Source organism: Anabas testudineus, chromosome 19 (assembly GCF_900324465.2).
Source record: "Anabas testudineus chromosome 19, fAnaTes1.2, whole genome shotgun sequence".
In the NCBI taxonomy this organism is placed as follows: Eukaryota; Metazoa; Chordata; class Actinopteri; order Anabantiformes; family Anabantidae; genus Anabas; species Anabas testudineus.
This window is the reverse complement of record NC_046628.1, coordinates 1,690,544-1,715,948: the sequence shown is the minus strand read 5'-3', so window position 1 is coordinate 1,715,948 and position 25,405 is coordinate 1,690,544. Positions and strand designations below refer to the sequence as shown.

The 25,405-nt window shown below is 41.2% G+C and overlaps 2 protein-coding genes across 3 annotated transcripts; one reads left to right on the top strand and one right to left on the bottom strand.

Annotated features, from left to right (window-relative positions):
* Positions 1–346: 346 nt before the first annotated feature.
* Positions 347–16,909, bottom strand: plcd3b (phospholipase C, delta 3b). 2 transcript variants are annotated; one of them, XM_026352003.1, is made up of 16 exons: positions 16,522–16,909; positions 12,363–12,418; positions 12,158–12,269; positions 8,991–9,219; positions 8,778–8,907; positions 8,414–8,639; positions 7,673–7,874; positions 6,959–7,103; positions 6,716–6,868; positions 5,335–5,469; positions 5,072–5,225; positions 4,791–4,907; positions 4,484–4,662; positions 4,233–4,368; positions 3,707–3,856; positions 347–3,585 (listed from the first exon to the last, which is right to left on the bottom strand). In XM_026352003.1, the coding sequence occupies exons 1-16, from the start codon at positions 16,595–16,597 to the stop codon at positions 3,479–3,481; spliced, it is 2,307 nt and encodes a 768-aa protein (XP_026207788.1). In that variant the 5' UTR covers positions 16,598–16,909; the 3' UTR covers positions 347–3,478. The 2 variants fall into 2 exon arrangements, with proteins under 2 accessions (XP_026207788.1, XP_026207789.1); XM_026352004.1 differs by having other exon boundaries at positions 12,363–12,415.
* A 1,499-nt stretch (positions 16,910–18,408) lies between these two features.
* Positions 18,409–24,827, top strand: acbd4 (acyl-CoA binding domain containing 4). Its single transcript, XM_026352007.1, has 11 exons — positions 18,409–18,633; positions 19,401–19,529; positions 20,540–20,660; positions 21,515–21,599; positions 22,183–22,303; positions 22,417–22,575; positions 22,875–22,972; positions 23,096–23,279; positions 23,406–23,617; positions 23,741–23,797; positions 23,956–24,827. The coding sequence occupies exons 2-11, from the start codon at positions 19,439–19,441 to the stop codon at positions 24,082–24,084; spliced, it is 1,257 nt and encodes a 418-aa protein (XP_026207792.1). The 5' UTR covers positions 18,409–18,633; positions 19,401–19,438; the 3' UTR covers positions 24,085–24,827.
* The last annotated feature ends 578 nt before the right edge of the window (positions 24,828–25,405 follow it).

Below are 25,405 nucleotides of genomic sequence, written 5' to 3'. Positions count from 1 at the left end.
GAACTTCTGGCTTGATGACTAAGTAGATTGCAAATGTCTGGAAACTATAAATCATAAGACCTGTAACAAGCTAAATAAATAAATAAAAAAGATGATTGTGAACATAAATCAATATGACTGATATATGCTTAATTGATGTGTGTTAGTGTTCAGTTTAGCACTTTAATCATCACACTGTTTAAGCTTAACATATGCAATAATACATTGTTAAATAGTGTGTTCTTCATTTTGTTCTATATAGTGTTGAGATTTCTATTTATGTCTATAACTGCATATATAAGACAGAATATTACATGTTTACAGAAATAACATTTAGTACAAGTTCAGAAATAATAAGTGAACCACATCAATGTTAATGTGTTTTATTGTACAGTCACAGTGTTGTTTAATTGCTACAGCTGATAACAAAACTACACAACTGTAGTTCGACACAGTTGAAGGTCTGGACGCACACGTTGATTGGTAGAATGGCGTGGCATGGTGTGGTTAGGATGGCCCTGCTCAGCCTCCCATTCCTCCACTTCCAAGTCTTAATACATATGAGTAAATGCAATATTGTCTCACATGGTGCTGGGATTCATTTACAGATATTGTCAAATATAAATTGGCAAAATGGTGACGTCCCACTACCTTAAGAACTTTCTCATCATACAGTTATACATGTTTTGTTAAAATGACAGTACACGTGTTCCTCACTGAATCGATTGATTTGATTTCTCATCGACCTCTGATAACCTCCGAGCTGACGTCAGAGATAAACTCGACTTGAATCTTCATAGTTTTACAGAAAAATGTCCTCAATAAAACAACACAGTATTAAAACTTTTTAACATGGCATTCAATACATGACTTAACAAGGTGATATCCAACAAAGGAATTTCTTTGACAGTAATAAAACCTTTATGTCACAGTCACTAAGATCAGACTGACTGACTCTCCTTGCACAGAATGTGAACACAAAGTAAATAAAAGGAAAATAAAATAAGAGGAAAACTCAAGTATAAAACACGCCTACAGTACATATGTCTTCTACAAAAGCTCATAATGCAGCAGCTACATTATACTGTATCTAGTGCATATCATTATTTTTGTATTGCATAAGTTACTAAATTCTACTTATAATATAAAAACTCTAGCTAATTACTCAATTACATAAGATGTACAGTTTGGTCCCTGTCAGTTACTTTACTATTACTGTAAATCAAACATTTAGGAAACAAGTATGTTGAAATTTCGTCTATATTATAAAAGTACTGCAACCATTCATTTGTACAACTTGTGTCAGAAAGGCAGAAACACGATTTGATCTTATTTATCTGACATATTTTTAATGTGTTATATTTTTGAATTGCTTTTGATGTAGTGTAATATATTATTAGGAACTTCATCTATATCCCACTGCCTTCTTCTAGTAATTTGAAGGCCTCTGAACTCATGCATGTGCTTGTGTAATCATTACAATGACATACACGTGAGCATGCTAGCTACAATTGCCTTAATAAAATAAACTTAATTCTTTAATGTAATACAAATGAGAAATTGTAACTTGAGGAGTGCATCCTTGTACAATATATGAAAATAACTGTATCCACAGTCAGAATAAACTGACACAACGTATCCTCTAGAATTATAAATTAGTGCAGCGCCATCACTGAACATGTCGCTGCTTGTTAAATTAAAAACTGAAATAATTCAGGAAGTGGCATTTTAACTTTGGATAAATCTTTTTACTGTTGACATGTTTACATGTGACCATGCTGGTATATTGCAGGTTCCTGCATAACCTCTAACCTGGTTACTATAGCGTTAGTGTGATACAGTCAAAAGCTCCAGAAAAAGCTTTCAACTTCAAATTTGATCACTGTATTTGATTAAATAATATATAGTTCTTACAGATGTGTTTCTTCACTGACAAGAGTCATTATTAGCTGCTGTAATTATTTCTTCTGTTTATGTTGGATGTCAAGTGATCCTTCCTAACTGTGATTCTACTGTGTAAAGTCTATGGAAAATAAAGGAATAAATCATTTTCCCTTGATAAAAACTTTTCTATAACCATATACAGCAGTTTTAGTGCAACATCCCATTCAATTCAATTCATTTGAATCCTTCCTTCAGTAGAATTTCCTTCATTGGCTGCAGCACAGGGATACATCCTGGTAGTGATGCTTTTGTAAGGATGAAACACTTGGATTAAAAACCTGTACTAGGCTGCCAAGCAAGCCGAGCAACAGTAACAGTAACAGTAACAGTAACAGTAGCTCTACAATGTCACAAGTCGTGACGGAGGATACAAGGACTGCCACCTTGAAAACGTTCCAATCTAACGTAACGTAAAATCTCAGTTCTTCAAACCACTGAGCAGTGAGTTAACATGACTTCACACTCATGTCAGCTCAATCCATCCCTCCTCATATCAGTAGTACCATATAGAATCTTTCTACCGCATGGTACCAACTCTACTCGACTTGATTCTATTATACTTTACTCGGTTTTATTAACAGGAACTTTATTTTCCATTGCAAATAGTACCCCCTTAATGTAGCTGGTCATCATAGCAATGCTACACGAAACTGTGGTGAACTGCTACAAATTTGAATTACAGGAAGAATGAAAAAACTGAAAAGTAGCCCTGGAAAACTAAGGATTGTGAGTAGAGTCTAGCCGGTACCATGCAGGGAAAAATGCTATTAAACAATACAACCCCACTGATCTAGTGCCTTGCACATTTTAGCCTGAAGTCTGCATCAATTGTTCTTCAACTACAGTTCTGGAAAAAGCATTTATAGGTATTTCATAAGGCTGCATTCAACAATAGGGCAACAGGCCTAACATCCTAGAGAGAGTCCCCAATGCAGCCAACTGCTTCATGAACTGAACTGAGAGTTACGCTGTTGATTTCAGAAAACACACTTGTTAAACATTTGTCAACCAAGTGTGTTGGAATGAAGAAAGGTATCGCCTGGTAGAGCACGACAGAGGTCTCAGCACGGTACGAGCGGGCATATCAAGACTTTTCACATACATGATAAATGCAGATGCATTTAGTGCATATTTTCAAAATGTAGGGAAAAATCTAGCACCAAACATTGGACATAGTCTAGTACATTGAAATATGTCGACTTCAGCAGGCTCAGTCAAGTCACTGTTACTGGTAGTTTTTGTTGAAGTGAATGAGTCCAGTTAAACCTACTAGCATTCATTGCTCGTGGTATTTCCCTCCTGATTCTATGTTTGCTGTTTTGTTTTGGCTATAAGCATTTAAAGGTGAGAACAGTGTTGTGTTTTCTCTTCATACATTTTGAATACTGGCAACTAAACATGTTGTGTATATAGGTGTACGTTGGGCAGTTAGGGCCCAAGTTTAAAACTGGATGTGTACAGTGGCTTCCGTGCATCATGTTCTTGTGGGGTAAATGGGGACTGGGATTTTTTTGGCTGTAGACTTGGTCAATAATCTGGCCAGTTACTTCTGTAATTAATTGAAGGAACTTCTTTGACAGGGGGTGACCTTGACATGGATGAAGAGAGAGGAAGGCGAAAGGCTGGAACCATCCAGTTTCAGTAGTCGGACATGACGATACCCTGTGGAGGTAAAGGGAAAGAAGGTCAGGAGAGCAAAGAGTTATTTATACAATGTCAGGATGAAAAAAATGTCTTGGATACACCCTCCATGCCACACACACACACACACACACACACACACCTGTGCGAAGACTGGTGAAAGGCAGGGTGCATTGCCCTAGGAAGTCATTCCTTGAGGTATAGTCATAGTCTTCCACCATGAAGCGAACCAGAGCCAAGTCAGGGACATGGATGGTGAAGTTGAAGGTACAGTCCCACCGTGGGTTAAAGCCTGAAACACAGAGCTTTTTCACACAAGTTCGTGCACACATGCAATATATGGCTCTTTTTTATGTAGCCCTGACAGGTAAACTGCAAAATGCAATCCTTAACATGTTCTGATTACATTTTGTATCACCTGGACTGGTGATTTAACATGTACTGTAACATAATAGCAATCATTAATCAATAAAGCCTACTGTTACTTACTTTATCTCTCAAACATTCATTCACTTCTTTTAGCTGTTTATTTAAGTTAAATTAAAGTCAATGTACCTTTTTGTTTACAATTTACATAAAATCTTTTCAGCTGTAGGACTTTTTAAACTGTGCAGAAATTGCTAAATACTGCTAATATGGTCATTTAAGGTTGAGTGGGGTAGGTATACCATTGTTGTCAACATGGTGAGATTTCTTCTTGTCAATGTCAATTGGAACACCATGTATCTCCACCCACACCTGAGGATCCACAATGGAGCTGGGTTTGTCCCATTGAGGTTTGGGCAGCTGCTGAGCTGAAATAATCTGGAATAACAAATAGTATGATCTTAATTTAATGCTTCCAAATGCAAATTAACAGTTACAAAAATACTTCTGGCGTCTGTAGTTTCACCCGTTTAGCTGCTTGTCACAATCTTACCCGAACAGTAAGCAGGACAGGCCTGTGACCAGGACCTCCGCCGACATTTTCTGGGTTGAAGGTGGTTTCGGGATGGTACATGAAGGGCGGCTTTAGGATGTACCCACACTGACCATTCTGCATGAACCTGCCGTGGTTTAGGTCCATCTGCTCGCCTGGTGTCTGGAAGTTCAAAGCAACTGCAGAAAGCACAGAGCAGTGGTGTTAGCAGCATGAACTTCTGTCTAGAAGAATTGTTGTTAGGTGTTAGACCAAACAGACAGAGGTAAGAAGCAAAAAGATTTTGCTTCTGAGTGGTTTCTCTCACCAATCTGACAGCCTGCATTCCACATTTCCTGAGGATTGTAGTTGGAGGACTGGAGGCGCTGGCCTGAGGGGTAGATCCTGCTGAGCTGGTGACCATTGTGACGGACAAAAGACATCCCTGGAGGAGCAGGATAGAAAAAGTCCAATTGGTCCAATTAGTACTTTGTGTCCCAGCAAATCTTGATTTTAACCTTTAAGACTTCTGGTAGTATTTGTTGGCAACATGGAAACAATTTCCTGTTTCTTTCAGAAAGTAGGTGTAGTCACACATACACATCCTACCTGATTCCTTAATGAACCTGAGGGCTTCACTCTCAGAGAAAGACGACATGTCGGTTGCTGGGTTTTTAGCAGCTTGCTCAAAGCTTTTAAAAGGAACGCTGCGGGTGTACACAACCAGGTCCGACAGCTCTGGACTCAGCTTAGACACACCGGGCTGGAATGACACACACACAAAACTGGTCACTTTCAGTGTCAGTTTAACAATTGAATGTAATGTTGTGAACAGTAGGAGTTCTACAGCCATAATCCAAGTGACCAGCTACCGTGGGGACCTTCTTGTCCTCTTTCTTTCTACTGGGTCTGCCTTCCTCATCTGAGGAGCTGAAGTCTGAGGAGTCGGATGAGCCTTCCACCACGTGCTGCTTCTTCCCCTTGACCAGGATTTTACCTTTAAGGTCCTGCACACACACACAGCCAACATGAACAAAACACATATTATCAGACAAAAGTACAATGTTTCTGTCATGCTATTATTCCCAAAAGTTCTGTTTGAGGTCCTTGAAGATGCTGCACAAAACCAAAGTACTTTTGGTAATACTATGTGCTGAACAGCTCCAGAGTCCTGCATAGGACTGTAAAGGCTTATGGACTTGAGCCGTTAGGACGCTTAACTATAAATTATAAAATAAAATCTGCACCCAACCTGCTGGTACAGGGTACAGGAGTCAGCATGGGTACTCTAACCACTCAATCATACACAGCAGACTGTGATACACTTTTTTTCTGACACCTGCTGATTAATGGCCATATTTTTGCTGTAGTGCAAAATGACAACTCCAATTCTGGTCAGTCAGCTGCATTCTCAATTGTAAACGATAAGAAGAAAACCTTTGCTTTTATTTTGACTTCTGTTTCAATGCTCATCTTTCTTTTCCTGATGCCTACCTGCATTTAGTCATTTTTTACTAACCCTAACCATGGCCTCCTGTTGCACCAACCATTCTGCATTGCACTGTGCAAAACTACTAACCCTATGCCTAACAGTTACATGCTGTACCATGGTGGTGGTTTAAACTATGGTTTGATTTAAAAACCATCTCATTTCCAATACCATTTCTTATACATGAAACAGCTCAACATTATGTAAAGAACATGCAGTTTATATCAGCCCCACCACAACTTGCTAAAACCTTTGCTACTGTGGTATTGCAGCTTCATTTAAAAATCATGCTATACTTATTTTGTAACTAATAATGCTGTATTTGTTATAATCACTGACAAAAAAAGAGAATGTCTACATGAGAAAATACAAACACATTAGGATAAAGTCCTCCAAGCTAATTATATGAAATAATTTGATTTGAATTGCCTATTATTGTAAATGCAAATATGGGCTACAGGCCTCAGGGGAGTGAGATTACTGGGGCACACAACAACATTCAAGCATATGTTCTGATTGATTCTAAAAGTAGAATAAGTGGGACACAGAAGAGCTGACAGAACCAGGGTTTCTGTACAAATATATATCTAGACAAATGATTTAATCATGTCAGGTTCTTATTCTTATCGTTTCAGGCAAATGTGAAAATGTGTTTCTTAATCAAGAGCTTAATCAAACGTGATCTATGTCCTAGTTAACAACACATTAAGGCTCACCAGACATACTGTATTTGTTTGTCTGAATATGAAACAGTGACTTCTTACCTCTGGAGAAGGCAGCGTCTGAATATCAATACCTTCAAGGGGCTTGGTGAGGAGCTTGTCTCCCAGGATCGATCGCAGGTGTCGAGCCATTACTGTCTGCTGCTCCACAGAGCAGTGATTCTCCAGAGAGAGGATCAGGGGGTATGGAGAGGCCTGGGAGTCATGGATAATGTTTGAAATGGGTAGATGACCAAGTCAAAACACTGTAATTATTGAATTTAAACATTTTAGAGGTGTACTCACTTTAAAAGCATATTCGTTGATTGTCTGAATAACTTCGACAAAGGGCACTTTGGAGGTGAGAGTGTGTCCGTGGTAGATGACTGGCTCTCCTTTATCACCGTCCCAACAGTCCAGCTCCACACAGCGACAGCCATGATTCAGGGCTCTAAGAGAAAAAAACATCTTTAAGAACTTCTTTTAAGAAACAAAAAAGATTCTGTGAGTATGTTTAAATACTTACTTTAATTACTTAAGTGGAATTAAGTGGAATGTGTGAATAATCTGTGAGCTGATTTCTCTTAATTGGTGACAAATACAGATTTCTAATTAGTTTTGCTCCCATTGGCTTGAATCCTTGGAAAGATAAAGCGTCTGAATGCTAGGGGCTCTGGGTGCACGTGCTGGCTACATGATATTTCTAAAGGGTGTTTTTTTTTTTTCATGGAGGTCAAATGTCTGTTGGATCCAGCCTTACAGTTATGTAATGTACTGTCAAAGTGCTGTCAGTGATGGTGAACATGACGATGATGTGGGTTAAGGACCAAAGGAGTGCGTCTGAACAGTTGCATTCCACAAGATCAAGCAAAAACAATGCGAGTGTGTGTGTTGAACTGATAAACTGTAGTTGTCCTTAAAGTTTGGATTATAAAAGTGGAGAGGAAAGACAGCTCTTTTATTATTTCTTTTATTTGTTGATTAATTGGCTCCTTCTACCTGTGTGCTGCCCGTTCTTACCGGATGTATGGCTCTGTGCTGCTGTCCCCTGTCAGCTGGTCCTTAGTAAGGTAAGTATTATGGGATGAAGAGATGAAGTAATGTGCCAGTGGCTGTTTCATGTCTTGGTAAACCCTCCCATGTTCCGGGTTGAAGATACAGTTCTCCTTGGACAGCATGTACATGGTGAAACCATTGGGTGTCATGAACTGATTCTTCTGGGCTGTACTGGGCAAAGACGCAAACACAGGTCAATAAAGGACATGAACTATTTGCAAGTGACCTGTTTGTTAGTAGTAGGACTATTAATGCAGTTTACAGAACAATAGAGCACTTTTAGCCATTTTAGCTCCAGATGCATGTTTTTTGGACATAAAGAGGTTAAAGCTACATTCATGATCTTCACCTTGTGCAATATTTGTGAAGGTTGCATCAGGTTCTTTTATAAATACTTTTTTTCTGACTTCCTACTGGACTACAAAGAACTATTTAGATATTAAGTTAGAAAAGATTTGGGCCTAATGCATGTTTGTAGACATGCAAAAATAGTATAGTAACTTTCTGTTCACAGTTTGATATAATTCATATCTTATGTGCAGCTACTTCCAAATGCAACAGCATCTGCCCTCTGATACCAAGAAGAGAAACCATATTTTCCTATGACGTGCCATTATCTAGGTACTATAGAATGATAAACCTGAACCAGCAAATCTCCTTAGTCCAGCCATCCACTTTTAGTTTTACACCAGGAAAATATCATACCCCACTCGTTGAGTTCATATGTGAGTATGAGGCTTTGGGCATGGATGAGCGAGCTGTCCTCTCCCTGGTCTTTCAAGAAATCCCTCAGGTCCACAGTGGAAAGTACACAGCCATTTGCAGAGTAGCGGATAAACACAGCATCCAGCTCTGGTCTCCGCAACAGCTCCCTGCAGAAGACTTCAATCTCCCCATGGTCCAGACGGCCATCAGCTGACCGGTCACATTTCTGTCAAAGAAACAAGACTGATGATCACTGTTGATTAGCAACACTCATTAGTCATTAGTGAAATCAAATGAATACTGTCAGACTAGTGTAGAAGTAGTAGGAGTAGTAGTGTGTGTGTGTGTGTGTGTGTGTGGTAACCTGGAAAAGGCTGCGCGCATACTGGTCGCTGAGGTCTATATTGATCATCTGCAGCAGTGTTTGGACTTCTTCATAGCTCATCTTGTCATCGTGGTTCTGGTCAGCCCGACTCAGGTAAGCATGAATCCAGGTGACAAACACAGTCAAGGAAATAGCCAGAGGTCAGAGGACATTTGTTACAGTTTGACACTGTCTTGTCTTATCTTAGGATATTGATCAAGTTTTTCCTTCTGAGTCATGTTCTCCACCCGCTCCTGTAGCTTTCGTATGCCGCGAGCCCAGCGCTGGGCCTCCTCATCACTGTGACAGAGGAGATCCAGGCTCTTACGGGGTCCTTTGAAAACCACCGTCAAACAGGAGCCCTCGGGTACCGTGCCGACCATCCGCCGCAACAGCTCTGACTGGCAACCCTCCCGGACACACTCCACCTCCATGATAGAGACTGAGGGCGTGTTAGGAAATGCAGGGATAAAAGAGAAGAAGAAGAAGATGTGGTTTTGGTGATTTTATTGGAATGCTAGTATTGTCTAACAGTTTATTTTGCAGGTTTGACAGAAAACATTGGTACAAGCCGTCATAAAGGAGAGCACAAATATACCACTTGTATGCTGCACGTGTCACATTATTCTATTTCCTTCACCTGTACAAATGCAATGCAACGTTTTGGCCAGTGAGTGTCGCCATTTTTTGTCATTTGTGATCCTCTGGAAGAGTGAACCCTTCTATCTCACACTGGATCAGTGCCTGAGAAAGATTTTGTTATTCTACAACTAGAGAAAAGTTTCATTTCTACTTTTACTTTCACTGCTCGAAACAACAACAGACAAACGAACTCAGGGATTATCGAGTTTCCATCCTTACTGTGGCTGTCAGTTGTACTACATTTCCCTTTTACACCCAGTCTACATTCTAGCAACAATGGCAGCTCATACTCTCTTACATGTTTCTTCCAGCCTCTGTGTAGTGTGTATTTAAGGAGGCGTCATTCAGACTTAGTGCAACACCCCCGTCATCTCTTGTGTGTTTGTGTTAACACGCAAAGCACCCGCCACCGTGCACACACAAACGTACTCACTTCTTGTATTTACTTTTGAATCATTTTAGCTTTTCTGTGTACTGCTAATATTTATCACACCCCTGCTATTCATGCTTTTACCACAGTTTACTATATTTGCTGTGTTACTGGATTTGCTGTTTGGATTTGGTGTGACATTTTACCACGTGTCAACAGGAAATCAAAGTTTACAGGTACCAGCATATGTCACTGACGACAGTGCTGCACTGTTGAATTGAATTGAACTGAATTGAAGTAAATGTTAACACAAATCTCATTATGTGTCATATTTCCCAGGGTCTGTTTATTCATCCAGCACACTCTAATGCAAATTTTCCTATGAATGTGTCCATATATGTGTGCTTTAACTTTCAAATCGCAGATCATCTTGCACATTTGAATAAATCACTTCAAACATTACTACTGGCCACCAGCTGGTGTTCGTCCGTCTCTGTTTGCCTGTGGTTGCACGGGAAACTACACACAGCTTGTTTCATGTAAAGCTGCAGACTGACATGTTGGTGTACGGACGCCAGAGAAGAGAGAAAGACAGAGAGAAGGGAATTCCTCTCAAATTAATCAAATCTTCCTAGGATGCCTCCTCAGAGAGCTCAGGTGTAGTATGAGCTCAACAACAGTGGAGTCTGCATGTTGGTATGTGTGTATGTACAACTAACTACAGATGTATGTTCTCAGTACCAGCAGTGTAAAAATACTCTGTAGTTCAAGAATCAGGAGTAAAAGTCTGATAATCTATCAAACATTATCAGTTGGTTATCACCTCTTATCCAGCGTACATGCTACTATCTTCCTGATAGACGTTGTAAACAGACACATTCTGTGAACTGCTTCAAACTCAGGCACAGACCATTTGCACACAGTTGTGTTTCATGTTTTCTTTTGATTCTTGATTCTGCTTTATGTCCTAAGTGGTGTAAAGCTGTCTTATGATATGTACTATAGACTAGTACTAGTACTATATGTGCAAAACTACAATAATAATAATCTAATAAATAAATATAATATATATATAATAAATATAATAATAATAATCTCTTTCATTTTAGTAGTTAGTTAGTAAAAACTAATCTTGCTTGTGTTCTGAGCCTGTATTATTTTCTTAATTTTCTTAATCCCTATGATTCCATTTTTACCCAATAAATTACAACTCAGTAATCACTGGTTCTTCACCCTATGAAGACTTTCGTTAACATGGAAATCCACAGCGTGTGGAGGAGACGGCCAGGTGAGCCTCAGCCACCAGTCCAGACCTGAATCACTGACAACTTTCTCCGTCTGCCCCTCCACACTGTGAGCCTAAAAAGATAACACAGCAGTGATAAAGTAGTAATGTGCAAGAGGAAACTACTCGTCTTTCATCAATAATGGTCCACGTGGTCGAGAAAGCAAGTAAGACACCCCCCCCACACACGACCACACATCTGTAGCTGTGGTCAGAGGACAGTCCACATTACACACACCAACATGTACACACAAACACACACTGTGCCACATAAGCAAAGTTAGCTCTTGCGGGAAGGCCTTTTCTTGTACTTGGGAGGCAAACCTAGTGGTTGGGTCATATGGTAGCTATACAGCATGAAACCTCAGGTTCTGGGACCAACTCCTACAATCATATAACGTCCTATAATCTCCCTGTTTGAACTGCAGCTCGATCGACCGTCGTCCCGGGCTGAAACAGATGATCTCTGTAATTAAGCCACTGTGTGTGACCCTCAGATAGCAGAGCAGTCTGTACAGAGCAGTACGTAGCATTTAAAATCAGCAAAAATAGATCCAAAACATCAGTGTTTGATCGTACACGCCCAGTCAGCACTGAGCTCTGCTGGAACCACATCTATGGAAAATGAAAAGCCTGCTTGTTAACAATTATCATCCAGAGATAGGTCTTAAGCTCTGGGTGGGGCCCCTGAAAGGATCAGGAGGTTAACGTATGGTGGAAGTCTTTACGGCTCCACTTGCTTCCTTGTGCAAATAGAGATTTAAATAAATAAATCAGTTTTTATATAAGTAGTAGTTATTTGTGTAATCAAGTCATTCGTAATGGGAATTAACTGTGTGCAGTTCCCTGTATCTCTGGATGGATTTTATCACTGACCCCTTACAAAACTACAGCGGTATCCCCGCGACAAATGGAAGAACACTTTCATTCGTAAACTTTCCTTTTAAGATGACACGACACTTTTAGGTGTTTAGCTGCTGCCAACTTTGAATATGTGGCTCGGCTGAAATGGAAACGTCCAGTGCACGCCATCCTGTCAGTGTGCGGCGGAGCAAATTCTTACACCTCACCACAAACACTCACATGATTGCTGCTCCTTGGCCCGGCTGGACGTTTTGTGGGACTGGCACCAGACAGTGACGCCATCTTCCAGCAGCTTCAGCGTCCGCCGCTTCTGCCAGCGAGGTGAGCGGACCTTCACGCATGACAAATGGATCCATTACAGGTGATGTTGTTAGTGCAAACTCCTGCTCACTAAAAGCAACTAGCAGTTCAGAATGTGTGATACCTTCACCATGCTGGAGCCTTGTAACATCTGCTTCACATCTTCATCGTCCTGAACTCCTTCAGAGAAAACAAACACAAACTTACTGAAGGTAAAGAGACAGATTTGATGTTAGGATGTTAGGTTTTTACAGAGTTCATGTTTAGCTTCCTTCTTGTTTAATAGGAGTTGCAGGCTGCTTTTCTACTGTAGATGTAGCAGCAGACTGTGTTAAGTGACACTAGGTTTCCAAAGGCCATGTGGCTCCTTCCCTGCTGCCTGGGGAGGAGTCCCTGAACCTTTTCACAATAATATGACAGTAGATGGAAGAAGACCTAGATTCATTGGACTTATTCTCTTTATTATTCTCAGTCATCACTGAGGGCCTTGATAATGATGTTTCTGAACTACAAGCTTTACGAGAACCAGCAGTGGAGGCCATACAGCAACTACAGCAAAGAAGGCCAGAAACAACAGAGATAAGAGTCAGGTCAACATGGGAATCATTAACTAAATGAAAGGAGAGAGTGGTCGGTCACTAATGTTGTTAAAGATCCATTTAGTAAGTATTTGTTTATCCCGGGCCAACAACACACAACTTGGTAAATATTTATGGTCCAAATGAAGATTATCTTAAGATCTATATAGATGGCATTCAAATCAGAAATGTTTAAAAGATGAAGAAGGGTTGTGTATGAGCTGCAGTGTTCCTATTGAAAGGTTTGATAAAAATGACAGAAGTCAAGTCTCTTAGAGGTTTGATTTCTTTGGGATGTAAAGCCAAAGTTTCACACACATTATTTCCCTCCAGACTATATGGACGCAATTTGAGTTGAGCTTTGTGAGCGAACAGTGCAAATTCTCAGTGCTCAGTGAGGTATTTTTGTAATGGGAAGGTTTTCTTTTTCCCTCTGCTACCCCACTTAGAGCCAACCAATCTAATCAACGGCTGTCAAGCACTTGCAGTAACCAACTGAATGAGAACGCGTGGAATGTAAGTAATGTCGACATTTCCCAGGGGGAAAGGCTTCTAATGGGCTGTAAGGGGCCTTGGTAGCTGTGGTACCTTATAGCCATATACAGCACTGGTCAAACAATTGGACGCAGTGGTTTGATAAGTGCTGCATCAGACGGCCTGGCCTCAGCAGTCACCTAGTTTGAACCATCTGAGATGGTTTAGGAGTGCAGAGTAAAGCAAAAGCAGCCAGCGGGTGTGCAGTATACGGTGTGTGGGAACTCCTTTATGATTGCTGGAAAAGCATTACAGAGGAGTCCCTCATGGAGCTAGTTGAAACATACAAAACTTTTAAATGCTTTGTTTTGCTTGCGACGTTATTCCATATGTAGGCCTACTATTCATTATCTTCAGTATTAATCTACACCGCAGAACCGAAACTAAGAAAAAACACTGACTGAAACTGACCAAACGTACTTAGTTACGTACTGTACACATATGAGCATTAAGCCAAAGGTAAGAAATAAATAGCGTCTCTAATAAAAACCAGTATTTCCCCAATTCAAAGGAATTTTTTTCAACTGCCTCGATGCTGTCTTTGTGCTGCGTCGTAAGCTGAGTAAGCAGAAATCAGCAGCTGAAACAGAAGTCTCGCTGTGGTTTGCAAAGGGCTGGGTCACTACACTCACAAAGGCATCTTGATACTGGAACGACACACACACACACACACACACACACAAGCAGGCACATGCACTCCTTTGTGTACAGCAGTGAGTTACAGTAAGAGAGGAGGGAGTGGGAGGGGTTCAGTGCGTGCTTTTGTGTGTGTGTGTGTGTGTGTGTGTGTGTGATATCCACGTGAACCACCACCATGGAGCAGTGTGTTGCCGTGATGAAACAACAGAATGGGACTGAAGATGCAGGCTGGTGCCTGTAGTCACATACTGCTGTGCGACACATCTACAACGTGCTGATGTTTGCTTAATTAAAAGAGTCAAGATAGGCCAAACGCACGTTTTACGTGTGGACCTGACGTCAGCTGGATACATATTAACCAATAATGGAATATCACTTTGAAATGCTTCTGAAAAGTAGCAAAACCACAACGAAACAATACTCCAATAGAAAAAAGGAAGTGAAATAGTTACAGTTTGGGAGTGGTATAAGTTGCATCCATTATAATAGGTCATACTTTGTATGTATGTGTATGTCAAGGTGCATGTGTGGCCAGTAACTGGAGCAGTCAAATATTATTTCATTCCATGTTGCAATGAAAATCAGAGTATACAAAGGCTGCTACACCAGTTCTCTTTGTGTTCAACAGCCTAGTTCTAGCATCAAGTGTTTACTTACTTTAAATGGGATGCACCACACGTTAAATACACACCCAGTACCTGTAAAGTGGACTATATAACTATAATATGCAGATGACTGAGCACATTAGTTTTAGCTCAAATGTGTCAGGAAATGTCTCTTTATGTTTAAATTGACATACGTGAGTTTGAAACTGCCACTGTGAGGACATGATGTGATGTGCCGTCACGGAGGATTTAAAATCGGCTGGTGACAATAACAGTTCATCTTTATTTATCTATTTATTTATTTTTAGCTAAACTGAAGGCAGCGATTTAAAAAATGTGCCTGAACTAAGTTGACTTCCCCTGTAATTATCCGCTTGGGTGTGGAAAATGAAGACCGTCATTAGTAAAAGGTTTCGATGATGATTACGACTGATGCAGTTGGCTTTGAAGCCCCGATGGAATACATGAACCCTTTAAGGAGCCACAGACACACACATAGACACACACACATAGACACACACATAGACACACACACATAGACACACACACACACGTGCGCGAGCAACAGTAAAAGCCTTTACAGTCAGACACAGCTCTGAGAGATCATTAGTGTCCCATCAGGATCTTAAATAACTGATAAAGGTAATTAGCTCAGATAATGACTTCATTATGCTTATTACATATAAATATGTATTTGTCCCCTTCTTTTTTGTACTCAGGACCTTTCTTTTTCTTTTTCTCTCTCCCATCCTGTACTTTTCCAGAGAGGGGTACCAACAGGCACGGATTCACAGATGACAGTGAAGCACAGACGCAGCTGGGCTATTGTCTGAATGAAAGCATGCTGAAGAACAAACACCTGTGGATGCACAGCACAGGTGGAGACTAGAAGAATTCTAGGAAATGAAAAGAAACCCAGGAAAAGAAGGGAGGACCTGTTCAGCTGGTTTTAGACTGGAGTCAGGTCGGAGGTCTGTAACAGCCCACGCATGTTGGGGGAGGTGGTCCAAGGTGTGAAAGTGTGCTAAAAACATACCAGTCGAAGACAAACTATCTGTGTTTGTCAAAATAAATGTGTTTATATGAATGTATTGATGATGTGTTGCTGATTTACATGTTTTTTAAGCCACATACTATATAGATAGGCTATATATATATAATATATATCTGACCTCTGGTGGGACAGTGTGGATGAACTTTGGATGCCCTATATATATACTATATTGCATACATGCATGTAGCTGAATATTAGGACGAGAAATATTATGTATATATTAAATATCTTTACTTAGAGATAATAAATATTTGTACAGTTATTAGCAGTTAGTTCCACTGCATCCAAGAGCTTCTCCAAACCCTCAAAACCCAGTTTAAGCCAACACTGTTTATACATGTTTATTATTAAAGCGTTCCACTGTCTAGTAGTTGTCGGTTTGTTCTCACTGGTGGTCCTGGAAAACCAGTTGTCCTAAATATCTCCTGTGGTTGTGCAGAAGGTTTTTTCCACACCAGCTGCTAAATATGAGTTTTTTACCCGTGTGGGACACCAGGGTCGAACATCACACTGCATAAACAGATGCTTAGGAAAGGGACGGGGATCAGAGCTGTCTCCTCTGCTTTGTGCCATTTATGGCTTTGACTTGTGGACAAGGAGCACAGTGAAGATACTGAAACCTGACACCTATTATTATTAGTATTAGTATTAGTATTATTCTTTTATTATTATTATTATTATTATAAGAAGCTCGTAGCCTGAGTAACTTTATGTTATTGTTGTTCAGTGAATGAAGGTTTCTCCTTATTCCCACTGTGCTGAGGACACTCAGGGTGCCAGGTAACGGTACTCAGATTACATTTCCTGTACTTCAGGCTATAGTTTATAGTTCTTATGATCATGATGACAACATGCAGGAGCACAGACACTCACCCAGATTCCTCAGAGGGTCGATGGCCTTTAAGTCGGACCTCCCTGCTCCGTTCGCTTTCTTTCTGTTGCCCAACATTATGTAAAGGAAGCTGCGCTCGACTCCCCCCTCCTTCCTCAGTCTCCCCTGCAGTCGGACCCTGTGAAGTGTCTCTGTCCTGTGCACAGATCAGCTGTGTAGTGGCCGAGAGGCTGCGTGGACCTGCTCCAGGAGGAGGACTTGAGAGTCTCCTCGGACACGGCGCGGTGGAAGCGGCTCTATATGCTTTTATCCCGGAGGAGGAAAAAGCAGGAGGCAGGCCAAACCCCTCTCCTTGATGATGTCACTGAGACTGGATTTATAATCACAGAACTGTAAGAATAACACTGACGGCAAGTCACGCAAAAGACAAAGACTTCCTGAGGTGATTTTCAACATAAGAGTCGCAGTTTCTTTCTTTTTTTTTTTTTTTTGCAAACTCAAAAGGCTTCACAAAAAAAAGAAGATTGTTTTTAAAAATAAGTAGTCTTTTTCATAATAGCCTATATTGACCATCCTTAAATTAATAGTAGAAAAATGTAACTTAAACAAATGATCTTTATTTACACTCTATTTATCTAGTAAAACCTATTTGCCTCAAAGTTTAGACAGTACAACAAGCAAAAGTACTAAAGTATTATTTGATTGTATTTCTCATTGCAATCTGTAAAGAGACTAAATTGATCAAATACAGTAAATCTAAAATCCAGAACATTTTACTACACTTTTACTACATTTGGTGCACTACACTGGTATTTGCCCTGCGAAGAAGTGTAAAATCATAGAAAAAGAATAGTAATGCAGCATAAAATACAGTAACATCAACCTACTTCAGATTTATACATCTGTAGAATACCTGGGCAGAAGTTTCTTTCTACTTCTTCTACCTCTGCTTGATTTTTTGCCTCCTAGGAGCTAACATAACATAAGTGTAACATAAGCTTATGTTACACCTTTTCCCTTGAATTTTCAACATATGTTTTCCTCTAACAGGTATTAGTATATTATCAGAGCTAACTGGAAAATGTTGTTTAATTAAAATTAATTTACCTTCTTTCTGTTTTATAATGACCAGACCTATCCAGAGCCTACATAGGCTACTATAAATGAAACATGTCCAAAATGTATGATACAGAGATATAAGTAAATTGAAAACATTCATGTGTCAGTAACACCAAAAGTTTAATAATCCCCGGCTCACAAAGCAGAAAAAAAAACCATCATGCTTTTGTTTTGAAGCCACATTGTCCCAATATCCGGGTTTTGTGTGATTTCTCTCCGGGCACTTGACACCAGACGAAACCTAAACGGATTATAGACCTAGGAGAGCCGCTCATGTGTGCAATGTGAATCAGCCTTCCTCTTCTCGGTTCACTAATCTCTAATTTGAGCCAAATCACCATCTAAGTGATGGACTGGCTGATAAACTGAAAATCCTCTGTCTGCTGTAATTAGGACAATGGTGCTGCATAATTGTTGTTGCACAAGGCCTAATGTGTGTTGTGTCGGCTGTGACACACAGACTGCACAGGGGCTGTAATGGATTGATTTAGTTGTCTGAAACAGGCTCCAACTATGTCCTAGATTGCACTGCTCTACAAAACAAGTAGATTAGATTTTAGTCAGCAGTAACAACTGCAGGACAGAAATAGACCAGGGATTTTAGGATTCATGAGAATCAAGACTTTCAACATTGACCTTTCAACAGAAATAACTAGGAGTTATGTGTTTCTATTAAGGAAGACATTAAAATACACATGCAGTGAGCTGAGATGAGCTCCTTCAAATTAAAATGATTTTTATTTTCTTTTCTTTTTCGGGGACGTCACTTTAAATGTGGGCGTGGTCACGTACATGTCAAGTGATTAGACGCGGAAATCGTCTGTATAAACTACAGAGTGACCAGCTCAGGTCGATACCAGCTCAGGTAGGGTCCATGGGGAGTCTAGCGGATTAACGTCACCGTCTATGTAGATTTAGAAGTAACCGTAACCATAGTTGTTCGCCGGCTCAGTGAGCAATTCACTCTTTCTGTGTCTGTGCTACTGTTTACACCGTGCTACTGATGGCAGGTCGCAGGACACGCAGCCACTGAGGTAAGACCTGTTAGCAAGTAAGCTAGCTGCTGCTAAGCTACACTTAACTGAACGTTAGTTAGCAAAGTTAGTCCCCACAGAGAGCTCCTATAAGCTGTACGTCGTGTTCTTGAGCTTGAGTTTAACCTTGCGCTGTTTCTATATGCAGAGGAATATCGTGTGTAAGACTATGTTTCAGTATGTGTCAGTACTTTGATTCGGTATGAAAGTCCAGTTAGTTATTACAGAGATAGCTGCTATCAGGTCGACTAGTTATGCGGCCCTGCATCATGTGTACAGGGGATTTAAATACCTGCTGCACATGTTTAGAAGAAGTAGAAGTACAACTCAGTTACTGTACTGAAGCATCACTTTATTAGTATAAGTATTCGTGTTTCTTATTTATGGCAAATGTTGTATTTCACTACTAGTGCATGTGGTTGATGCTGGAGCCTACTTGTACTTAATACAATGATTTAATGTGCATTTTACAGCAGTACAGTACTTCAACATGGTTAAAGACTACTTTACAGAGTTAGATTCATTTGTAACACACATGCACCAAATCAACCTACGTTTGCTTCAAATGTTTAAGATGTCCACATTAATTTATAGACTAGTTTCCACACATGTTGTGTGGACGTCCTGCACGATTCAGAAGCTGCTACTGACAATTTTCTCTAAGCAGCTTGATGTTTAAATACAGCCAGTGTGTGTCGTATTATCAGTTTTTGATGACACTCTGCTGACTCTTCACACTACACATATGTTCGTGTGCTTTTTTCCAGCGCCATCTGAATCCATTCTGATAACCTCAACGAGTGTCATGCCAGTCCCAGCTATGGCAGAGACTGTGGTTGATCACCAGAAACGGTTTCAGGCTGCTGTGGATGTCATCCATAACCTCCCCAAAAATGGTATTTAGCCTTTTATAGCCACAACATTATCAGCATCGACACACTAAAGTTGTTTGTGATTGTGCTGCAGAAAAGGTTAATTGGAGCTGAGCTCTTGTGCAGTATGTGTGTAGAAACAAAGATTATTCAAAAACGTGCTGATTTATTGTATGGGTTAGGGTTATGTAATCTGTATAAAATCTCAATAACTAATTCCAATTATCATTATTTTGTCATCTAAACAAGCAAAAACAAACAATTTAAGCTAGACTGTTGCAGGCTCTTGTCATTGAAAATCCCAACACGATGCAAACACATGCTGCAGTCTGAGCAAATAACAAAAGAAGGCTGAACTCTTCTGCAATGTTTATTTACTACTCCGAGCATTACCAAGGGCAGTGGTTCCCAGACCTGGTCATCCGCCCTCCCCTTGGACTGCTGATTACCTGGATCAGGTGTGTTCAGTCAGTCAGTCAGTCAGCAGCTGGAAGATACCATCTCAGATAAGTGTGGAGCAGAAGACAAAGTATCTTTCAGCTTCTAAACGCACCTGATGGAGATAATCGGCACTGAGTAGGGCAGGAAGAGGGGCCTGAGAACTGAGTTTGGGGGCTAAGGGTGTTGCATGTTGTACACGTTATAAACCTCTTCAGGAAAATTTGTGATTTGCAAATTTGAGCTTTATAAATAAAACTTTGATCTCATGTCAATTTGAGGCATGAGATTGATCACTTACACAGCTGTGTTATTTGCATCTTTGGTAAAAGAATTACAGTATGTACAACATGTCTTTCAAACGCCTGTCAACTTTTCCAAGGTAACATTTACTTGCATTAATCTCTGACCTTTACATTGCCTCGCTTTGTGAACAAGAAACATGAATTGTCAGGGGTCTGAATACAGTGACCTTAAGGCTTCCTCCATTTAAAAGAGGAATAACTTGCTTTATTTGAGATTAAAAAACCTAGATATTCCCATTAAAAACTGAGAATTGGTCTACCTCTGTCCAATAAATGTGTGCTCTCTGACAGGCTCCTACCGGCCGTCCTATGACGTCATGCTGCGTTTCTACAGCCTGTACAAGCAGGCAGTGTGCGGACCCTGCACAGTGCCTCGTCCGGCCTTCTGGGACCCAGTGGGCCGCTACAAATGGTGTGTGTTCTTGTGTATCACTGAACCTGGATTTGTGAGATCCTTGCATGGAGTGCGATGTTCTCTGTGTATGAGTTAATAACTTTCTCTCCATGGCTGTGTGTTAGGAGCCAGATACTTTAGTTTGACATTAGCTCTCGTGTGTGTCAGCTCTTCATATTGGTGCCATTTATTGAATGTTTGCAGGAAAGAGGGAGAAGGAGCACCAACATAGGTTTTATATTTCAACTGATACAAGGACAGAATTGCAGGTCATGTATTTAAGCTGGCAATGAGAGATTCTGTCAGAGATAACCTTTTCAGTACATCGTTCTGAATCGTACATCATTTTCCATTACCTGAAGAGTTGATTGAACTGACGCTGATCAACTTTTCTGGAACTCCATAGTCAGAGTATTAAATCTCAAGGTGAACCAGCTCCGAGCTCAGGCTTAGTTAAACCTGCTTGGTAGAACGGGCCCCAGAGTTGTAAATATTGTCCCGTAGCTATGATTTCTGGGTGTTTGAATCTGTTTTCAGATTTATTGGCTCGGGGTAGAAGTACCAGTTGCTGGGATTGCTTTAAATTGTAGTTAGATAAGAGGATTTGTATCTGTAGCTATTTGCATCAGAGTATTTTCATGGTGTTTGCATCAGCGATGGTGGTCACAGAGTTCATTTAAAGAGGAGCTCAGTCTCACGTGCTGGTTTTCTGCTTTTGTTTTTATTTTCATATTAATGCAGTGGAAGGGCAACAACAAGTACCAATTTAAATCTTACTCGAACATCTCCTTTTTGAAACTGCAAAACACAGTTTTACACATTACATGGCCAAACAGCAGTGATGTGTAACAATAGATCTCTGTATATGTTAGGGATGCCTGGAGCCGCCTAGGAGAGATGAGCAGCGAGAGCGCCATGGCAGCATATGTGGACGAGATGAAGAAAGTAGCCCAGGAGGTACATGATTTATCTTATTAATACTCAAACCCTATTTTTAGATAAGGTGGGACTTTTAATGCCTCTTTTGAATCATTTGGGACCTGGGGATACTCATTGTTGCAGCTTCAAGTGTATATTTCTTTACACTTTTACGCTCTGGATACAACACAGCTTGAGTCTGTGGTTGCTTCCTCCGTGTGTAATTGAGCTTCAGGCTGCATTTCTGGAGGCAGCTGCAGACGGTGTGAAGTGACCCTGCACATTCCAAAGTATTGCTGAGTAAATGTAGCGATAATCATCACGATAGCTTGACGGCTTCTCATGCAGCGCTTGAATTAGTTGCAGCTTTTCTGGGATGAGGGGGGGGCTTGTATTTCACTACACTGAAATTCTGACAGGACTGTTTTTGCAGACTACAGCAGAAAAAATTGTCAGTTAAAGATACTGTACATTTACATTTTGAAGGAATTAAAAAAGTCGCATTTAACAATCCAGAGCTTTTTGTGAATTTGAAACGAGGCATTAACGAGACAAACCACTTGCTCACATGAACACAGGGACTTGATTTTAGCAGCGATCAGTGAAGGTTTCCTCTCTGCAGGTCATCGACACTGTGCCCATGGATGAGAAGTCTGCCTCGGTCTTCCACCACTTCGAGCCTCTCTACCAGGTGATTGATGACATGCCGCGGCCTCCGCAGTCACTGCTGACACTCAGCAAAGGTTAGCTCTTGGCCTCTTGATGTTTTTCAGCCATTGCAAACATCATTTTCTGTTTTCACTCACTTTTATAAGAGAAGAATGGATTTTCAGTGAGTGTTGACCTTATACCGCAGATCTTAAAGGCAGTGAGGAGCCTGCTAAGCCAGAAGAGATGAAGAATCAGGGTGAAAATCAGGAAGAACATGAAGTAGATTCTTCTCATCCAGAGGATCCAGATGAGAAGTTGAACCTGCCTGAGGTTATAGACCTCACTGTCAACACGATTGCTAATGGTAGGTGTCGAGTACAGCTCCACAAATCTCTTCTCCCCTGACACCATGTCTACTCTAAGCTGTCTAACTTTTAAAATGCAATTAAGGACACAGTTTACATCCCCAAGTTTGTGTTAGTTAGTGCTTCCAAAATGCAACTGACCTACTCTGTTTGCTCCCTGAACGCCCAACACACATCACAGCCGCTTGTGGCCAACATGTTTCCCTCAGTTCATGTTTTTAGTCAAATCACACCAGCACAGATACAGAGTATTCCCTCTTAAAAACCACTTTCCACTCTCTTTGTTGTGCTGCTACAGACTCTGGAGTGTCTGAGGGTTTGGTGTTGACCAGTGACTCAGAGAGCGAGATCTTCTGCGACTCTGTGGATTCAGTAGAGCAACTCGGCAGCATCAAGGTACGACTCGCTCAAATCCTCAAAAGTGGTGATGCACAGAGCTGGTTGAGATTATTGCAGCTTGTCAGACACAGTGCAGTAAACAAAGCAGCATATTTAAATGGGACTGATTTCTGTCCACAGAATCCAGTGAAGGCCGGCGGTTTTCAGAATGGCCACATGTCCTTGGAGTCATGTCTCTGTCCAGAGGCCCGGCATGTCGGAGCAGGTCAAGGTGGAGAGGGAGCCGAGGACGGTAAGGGTCACGGCCCCATCAGGAGGACTCGAGACGGTGGACGAGAAGCTTCCTACCACAGCTGGAGAGAACGTAAGCTGCCACCACGGATCAAACTGAACTCTCTGCAGGAGACGTGAAGCACCCTGCTCCACACTGTGTTACTCTTGCTGAGTGCAGCACTTGTCTGATGAATTAATTTACTGTCATGGTCCACAGGCGGCGCTCCGCAGGGCAGTCCGAGGCGGGGGGCCCCGGGTGGCGGCGGTGGGGCCGGCCGAGGAGGAGGGGATGGTTCAGAGGGAGTGGTGGACAGGGTCCACGACGCCCAGCTGCAGCAGCAGATCATACTGGCTCTACGCAGGCTCAGAGAGGACATGAGGAGCGTGATGGACAGGCTGGAGGTGGTGGAGAGGCTGGCCGCCACACATGTAAGTCCCCAAACCACAAAATTCAACAAAGTTGAACTGAACTTTTTGTTAAAACCTTGTGATACTTAAGGGCATTGAGCCGCCTTCAGTACTCTGAGCTCACAGCTTTGTTCTGTGTGACAGGGTCAGGGATCCGAGTGGAGACCATGTCTGCAGTGTTCAACCACTGCCTCACAGCAAGTAAGTCTGTAGCAGTTACATTTGTGTTTGCTCTACAATTAGTTTTGTTCCTGAGTGAACCTGTCAAATCTGTGTGGTTAAGAAAAGTAAAAATGGGAAAACCTTTTTGTTTTTGTTTCTCTTTCTCTGGTCTGACACTGTGTTTGTGTCTCTCTCAGGAGGAGAAGTGGTGGCCATTCGACGTGTCGGGTCAGACCGTCCTTCTCTTCCTGCTGTGGCCCTTCGTCGCTCAGGGTCTGGTCTATCTGTTGAGGAGAGCCCACAAGAGGAGTCGCATATCTTCATGAAGACGCTCTGCAGGTGACTCCCAGCGACCCACCAGTGCAGAAAGGATTGATTCTAAGATGACTTCATGAAATGGTTCCATCCTCCCTCACTCTGCACACCTAGGAGAGAAGTTCGGAGACACACATCTAGCTGTGCTGTCCTCCTCAGGATCCAGAAATCCTCTCAATCACTACAGCAAACTAATAAAGGCTGCTCACAGAGACCCTGGATTAAACACTTGTGATGTGTTACTAGATGATCAAAGTTAATCAGACACAGTATGTGTTTACTTTATTCCCTTATGTCCCCTGTTTTCCAGCTGTAAAGTCAAAACCACAGCACAGTGCAGCTGTAATAACATTATCTACAGTGTTACTCTAAAGTGTGGATGTGTTGTTTGCTGAGGAGCTGCTGTACTGGCTGAGAGGACTCTTTGAGTTCTGATTCTTCACCTTTGATTGTTCATCTGCGTCTCCTCTAACACTGAAATAGTGTTTCCATAGCAGCAGTTCTACATTGGTTTGAGTGCTTGCACATGAACTAACATCTATTGTCTGGATCCAGTATCACTGTTAGCCAAATCAGATGGTTTGATTACAGCTTTCACCTCCTGTGACTCCCGAATGGCACCGGGGTGACGAGTGGAATCGAATACGTCGCAGAATCACAAAGAACTGATTTCAATCTGCATATTATTGAACAGTCGTGTAAAACTGAAGCATGAGCTCAAATTAAAAATTGATACTATACTGACAGAAACACAGTGGTGGTGTGTGTGGTCTCCTGTTTGCAGTGGCACATACTGCAGGGCTGGGTGCACTGACCTTGATTACTTACTAACCCTAACCCTTGATTTGGGTTTTTAATTGCATGCAGATTTACAAAGTTCACCTAATGAAATGAGGCAGTGACAAAGTGTGGGGGACACATTTCTAGAAGGCACAAGTTGAAGGAACAGGTTGAAATCATCTGAATTTAAGGCAACGTTCACACGACAGTTCCGACCTTTATGGTCAGTTCCAGCCTTTCACTCGTGAGTTTTTGTGTTAACAGTGACATGTATCCGTGTGAACATTACACAGCTTTGTTTACAATAATATAATTTACTCAACATTCAAATCGCACAATTTCTTCAAGAAGAACTCTTACGTACAGTTTTCTCTCTAGTTTGGCTTAAACAGAACGGACTGATGACAACAGGCATTTGGTTCATGTGTACAGTGATCTCACAAAACATCTCATGGATTCTTATCTGACTGTTTTGAGTTGGAGACCACAGAGACTGGATATAAATCATGTAGGACCACAGATGAAAATTACACTACTCTGATGTAAAAAGAA